Raw genomic sequence first — 6,000 nt, forward strand, 5'->3', positions numbered from 1 at the left:
ACTCTGCCCTGGGGAAAAGAAAGTGGGTTTGATTCATTGGCAGGATATTTAGACGCAGATACTTCTCAGACACCTGGAGATGAAGAACCTAGAGCCTTTGCCCGTGGAAGTATACAAGGAAGCCATCTTTGTAAATGTGACAACTGAACCCAGTGGAGTCGGGGCTTTCGGGGAGAGAAGTGGAAGACAGGCCAATCAAAAAGGTTAACCCAAACGTTGGGGCACACCTATATTTCAGGAGACGAAACAAGTGGAAACACAGAAGCGGCTGCCTGGGAGACACTGCAGCACTGTCTCAAAGTGGTCCCAAGAGTGGTTTGGTCAAACGGTGGTTGGCCAAAGGTGCAGGCCACCCTGGCGACCACGAGGAAGGATCTCTGAGCGGACCATCGTTGGTAACCTTGGATAGGACCCTTCTGGTCCGGTGGAGCGGTCTAGAGGCAGATATCAGAAAAGCGATAATAAGAGGGGGGAGAGAGGCGTCTAGGAATGGAGGGCCAAGCAGAGCCCGGCAGGCGCAGCGATAGAGACAGATCCCGGGGCCCAGGCGCGCCTGGGGGTCTGGGAAGACCACACAAAAACCCCTAGCGGGTAAGGTAGCCGAGAGGGAGAGACTCAAGCTTCCAGAGAGTGGAGGCATTTTCGGTCGTTCCCAAACCTGCCTCCAAACCCTCTAGAACCTGGAATGCCCAAAAGAAATTTATTCTTACGAGAAAAGCGAAAGTGTTAGTTGCTCAGTCGTGTCCGACTCTTTGCAACTCCATGGACTGTAGCCCCCCCAGGCTCCTCTGGCAAGAGTACTGGAGTGGGTTGCCATGCCCTCCTCCAGGGGATCTTCCCGACCCAGGGATCGAACCCGTTTTCCGCATTGCAGACAGAGCCTTATGGAAGTGGGGAGCTCATCGTAGTCTTCACCGGGGCAATAGTGCCCTAGCCATATTGGAGGAAAGGTCCGACGGCGCTGGAGGGGAGGAAACCTCCAAGAGAAGAAGCGCGCTGCGAGAAGCAAGGTAGAGGCATAGAGCGCGCGGTCCCAGCTAGGGCGCGCCCCTCCCAGAGCAGCAGCCGCGGTCCTCCCAGAGCCGGGACCGGGGGGAGCCGCCCCTCCCGCTCAGGGCACTCACCGCTCCGACTGCGAATAGTGGCACCGGCCCAGCAGATTGAGCTTACAGAGGTGCAGGTTCCCGCAGGGTTTGTTGCAGTACTTGCGACGGCAGACCCGGGCTCGAGTAGTGGCTACCACGGACCGGGTGACCCCTTCCTTGCCGCCCATCTCCAACACCACGAAGCGGTCGGGCCCGGCCTCCTTCAGCACCTCGCAGAGCTGCTCCTCGGAGAGCTGCATCTCGTGGAGCAGCTCTTCCAGGGCCATGCGCCCCCCGTGGGCGCACAGGATCTTGGTGATGAAGCAGCACACCCCGGGGTCCGCCATGGCGCGCTTCACTGGCCTGACCTCCGCGCGGGACTCGGCTGCTGGGAGAATCGAAACTTACTAGAGTCCCTGGGGCGGGGGGCGGGCGCCGCGCGGGCTGGGCGCGCCCGGGGCCAGCGAGCGAGCGTGCGCTGTCCGCCGCCCGTTAGCCGAGCCTGGCGGTTTCGGTTTCAGAAAAGCTCGTGTCGAGAGGCCAGATCTCACCGACCCCGGTCCCTGCGTCAGAGCAAAAGCAGATCGCGACGGCCACCTCGTGCAAAGAGAGCGAACGAGTGCGGGCTTGTCTGCGGGCGACCGTGGAGACCACCGGACGGCTGCCCCTTCGTCTCCAGTCTTCTGGAGGGTCAGGTTCCCCAGATGGGCGCCGAGAGTCTTCTGAAAGAAGAGAAACTAAAAGGGGAAGGAAAAAAAAAAAAAAAGACCTCTGGGCTCCGGCAGAGCTTTTATAGGCCAGACGAAGCGGCGAATGACGCGAGTCTTGGGAGCCCTCTTGAGGAGCCCTCTGTTCTCTACCCCACCCATCCCCGGAAAGAACGGACCCAAGAGAGCGCCTGCTCTGAGCCCGGCGCCCTGCCCCCGATATTAGTTGTTTGTTGTTCAGTCGCTCAGTCCGACTCTTTGTGACCGCAAGGACTGCAGCCCGCCAGGCTTCCCTGTCCTTCACCATCTCCTGGAGTTTGCCCAAACTCATGTCCATGGAGTCAGTGATGCCATCCAACCATATCGTCCTCTGTCGCCCCTTTCTCCTCCTGCCCTATCTTTCTCAGCATCAGGGTCTTTCCCAGTGATTGAGCTCTTCACATCAGGTGGCCAGAGTATTGGAGCTTCAGCTTAGGCATCAGTAATCTTCACAGCTCCACGAGTTAGATAATATTATCCTCACTCTCCTCCAGGAAGTAATCTGAGCAAACAGCCGACAAGCTGGAGCCTGAATACTACCCAAGGTTTCCCAAATCTGGCGCCCAGACTCCAGGTCGAGGTCCGCCTGGCCAGGACCGCTGGGTAGTGTCTCCCTCAGCATCCGACCTTCTCCAAGAACAATCATTATTGCTCTCTCTTTTTCACCTTCTTTTAAGCTCTTTGAAGAACCACTTCTTGACACATTCTTGCCTGTCTATAACCATTAACAGAGGTGCCCCAGACACAGCTTAATTTCTGATGGCAATTAGTCACAGTCGGGCATGCTTAGACAGATCCCAGGACTTCATCTAGATTTCCTGTCTTTGAATATTTGGACATGATCTTTTCCCCTTTGGTGGGGACTCCCTTAAGCCTGTAGAGTTGGTATAAAAGAAAAAAGTGAAAGTTGCTCAGTCTGTCTGACTCTTGGGGACTCCATGGACTGTAGCCCATCGGGCTCGTTTGTCCATGTAATTCTCCAGGCCAGAATACTGGAGTGGGTAGCTGTTCCCTTTTCCAGCAGATCTTCCCAACCCAGGTATCGAACCCAGGTCTCCCACATTTGCAGGCAGAGTCTTTACCATCTGAGCCACCGAATAGAGATTAAAGTGAAAACGTTTGAGCTACAGAGGATGCAGAAAGAAATTTATCTGAATTTCTCTTAATCTGAGTAAAGCAAAGGCCTCCAAAAAATGTAGCTACCTTTCACCCCGTTCCAAGGGAGTTTCCTGCTAACTCAATTGCCTTGGAGACAAAATATCCATTGCAGTTAGCATCAAAAAGCCAGATAGAACCTCCCATACCCCTCTGCTGCTGCTGCTGCTGCTGCTGCTAAGTCGCTTCAGTCCTGTCTGACTCTGTGCAACCCCATAGATGGCAGCCCACCAGGCTCCTCTGTCCCTGGGATTTTCCAGGCAAGAACACTGGAGTGGGTTGCCATTTCCTTCTCCAATGCATGAAAGTGAAAAGTGAAAGTGAAGTCGCTCAGTCGTATCCGACTCTTCGTGACCCCACGGACTGCAGCCTACCAGGCTCCTCCATCCATGGGATTTTCCAGGCAAGAGTACTGGAGTGGGTTGCCATTGCCTTACCCCTCTACTGAAGTCCTAAAAAAGAAACCCTTTTGTTAATTGAGATATATAAAGTGATTTCAGGCAATTCCAGGAGGTTTCCATTATTGGAAGCTTCCCCCCACCAATGCTAACTAAATCTCTTTTCTCTTTTTATTTTTTCTTTCTCTTTTTAATCTGTCTACTGCCAGTTAATTTGCAAGACCCAGTGATTGAAGAAAGTGGAGAAAATCAAATCCTTTATGATTATACAGTGGAAATGAGAAATAGATGTAAGGGACTAGATCTGATAGACAGAGTGCCTGATGAACTATGGATGGAGCTTCGTGACATTGTACAGGAGACAGGAATCAAGACCATCCCCATGAAAAAGAAATGCAAAAAAGCAAAATGGCTGTCTGAGGAGGCCTTACAAATAGCTGTGAAAAGAAGAGAAGCGAAAAGCAAAAGAGAAAAGGAAAGATACACCCATTTGAATGCAGAGTGCCAAAGAATAGCAAGGAGAGATAAGAAAGCCTTCCTTAGTCATAAATGCAAAGAAATAGAGGAAAACAACAGAATGGGAAAGACTAGAGATCTCTTCAAGAAAATTGGAGATACCAATAGAACATTTCATGCAAAGATGTGCTCAATAAAGGACAGAAATGGTATGGACCTAACAGAAGCAGAAGATATTAAGAAGAGGTGGCAAGACTACACAGAAGAACTGTACAAAAAAGATCTTCATGACCCAGATAATCACGATGGTATGATCACTCACCTAGAGCCAGACTTCCTGGAATGTGAAGTCAAGTGGGCCTTAGAAAGCATCACTACAAACAAAGCTAGTGGAGGTGATGGAATTCCAGCTGAGCTATTTCAAATCCTGAAAGATGATGCTGTGAAAGTGCTGCACTCAATATGCCAGCAAATTTGGAACACTCAGCAGTGGCCACAGGACTGGAAAAGGTCAGTTTTCATTCCAATCCCAAAGAAAGGCAATGCCAAAGAATGCTCAAACTACCGCACAATTGCACTCATCTCACACACTAGTAAAGTAATGCTCAAAATTCTCCAAGCCAGGCTTCAGCAATACGTGAACCATGAACTTCCAGATGTTCAAGCTGATTTTAGAAAAGGCAGATGAACCAGAGATCAAATTGCCAACATCTGCTGGATCATGGAAAAAGCAAGAGAGTTCCAGAAAAACATCTATTTCTGCTTTATTGACTATGCCAAAGCCTTTGACTGTGTGGATCACAATAAACTGTGGAAAATTCTGAAAGAGATGGGAATGAATACCAGACTACCTGACCTGCCTCTTGAGAAATCTGTATGCAGGTCAGGAAACAAAAGTTAGAACTGGACATGGAACAACAGACTGGTTCAAAATAGGAAAAGGAGTATGTCAAGGCTGTATTTTGTCACCCTGCTTATTTAACTTATATGCACAGTACATCATGAGAAATGCTGGGCTAGATGAAGCACAAGCTGGAATCAAAATTGCCGGGAGAAATATCAATAACCTCAGATATGCAGATGACACCACCCTTATGGCAGAAAGTGAAGAAGAACTAAAGAGCCTCATGATGAAAGTGAGAGAGGAGAGTGAAAAAGTTGGCTTAAATCTCAACATTCAGAAAACTAAGATCATGGCATCCGGTCCCATCCCTTCGTGGCAGATAGATGGGGAAACAGTGAAAACAGTGTCAGACTTTATTTTGGGGGGCTCCAAAATCACTGCAGATGGTGACTGCAGCCATGAAATTAAAAGACGCTTACTCCTTGGAAGGAAAAGTTATGACCAACCTAGACAGCATATTAAAAAGCAGAGACATTACTTTGCCAACAAAAGTCCGTCTAGTCAAGGCTATGGTTTTTCCAGTGGTCATGTATGGATGTAAGAGTTGGACTACAAAGAAAGCTGAGCACCAAAGAATCGATGCTTTTGAACTGTGGTATTGGAGAAGACTCTTGAAACTCCTTTGGACTGCAAGAAAATCCAACCAGTCCATCTTAAAGGAGATCAGTCCTGGGTGTTCATTGGAAGGACTGATGTTGAGGCTGAAACTCCAATACTTTAGCCACCTGATGCAAAAAGCTGACTCATTGGAAAAGACTCTGATGCCGGGAAAGATTGAGGGCAGGAGTGGAAGGGGTCGACAGAGGATGAGATGGTTGGATGGCATCATCTTCTCGATGGACATGGGTTTGGGTGGACTCCAGGAGTTGGTGATGGACAGGGAGGCCTGGTGTGCTGCGGTTCATGGGGTCGCAAAGTGTCGGACATGACTGAGCGACTGAACTGAACTGAACTGAATGACTGGATTCAAATTGGAATAGGAAAAAGGTTTTCCTCCTAACACCCCTGAGTGGAACATCATTGATCAGACAAGTCATAAAGCTTTTTTTTAAATGACAGAATTCAGTAGTCAAACTAAAAATTCTTCAAAATGATGAATGGGCATTCTCAGGTTGGTAATTCATGACTGATGAACAGTGTCTTAGAAATACAGTACTTTGGTATGAAAACCAGGAAAATCTGGATTCCTTCTAGCTGTTACCTTATAGTTGCCTTTGATTCACTTGGCCTGATTTGTGGTCTGACAGGTTCCCATA

The 6,000-nt window shown here is 49.4% G+C and overlaps 1 protein-coding gene across 1 annotated transcript in view; it reads right to left on the reverse strand.

Moving 5' to 3' along the window:
- ZC3HAV1 (zinc finger CCCH-type containing, antiviral 1) overlaps nucleotides 1-1,870 on the reverse strand; it is a 51,355-nt gene extending 49,485 nt beyond the window's left edge. Inside the window, exon 1 of the mRNA XM_019959162.2 lies at nucleotides 1,125-1,870. Within this exon, the coding sequence (XP_019814721.2) occupies nucleotides 1,125-1,432 (308 nt within the window). The 5' untranslated portion in view covers nucleotides 1,433-1,870. The remainder of the gene's footprint in view (nucleotides 1-1,124) is intronic.
- Nucleotides 1,871-6,000: the final 4,130 nt, after the last annotated feature.

This window comes from Bos indicus, chromosome 4 (assembly GCF_029378745.1).
Source record: "Bos indicus isolate NIAB-ARS_2022 breed Sahiwal x Tharparkar chromosome 4, NIAB-ARS_B.indTharparkar_mat_pri_1.0, whole genome shotgun sequence".
In the NCBI taxonomy this organism is placed as follows: domain Eukaryota; kingdom Metazoa; phylum Chordata; class Mammalia; order Artiodactyla; family Bovidae; genus Bos; species Bos indicus.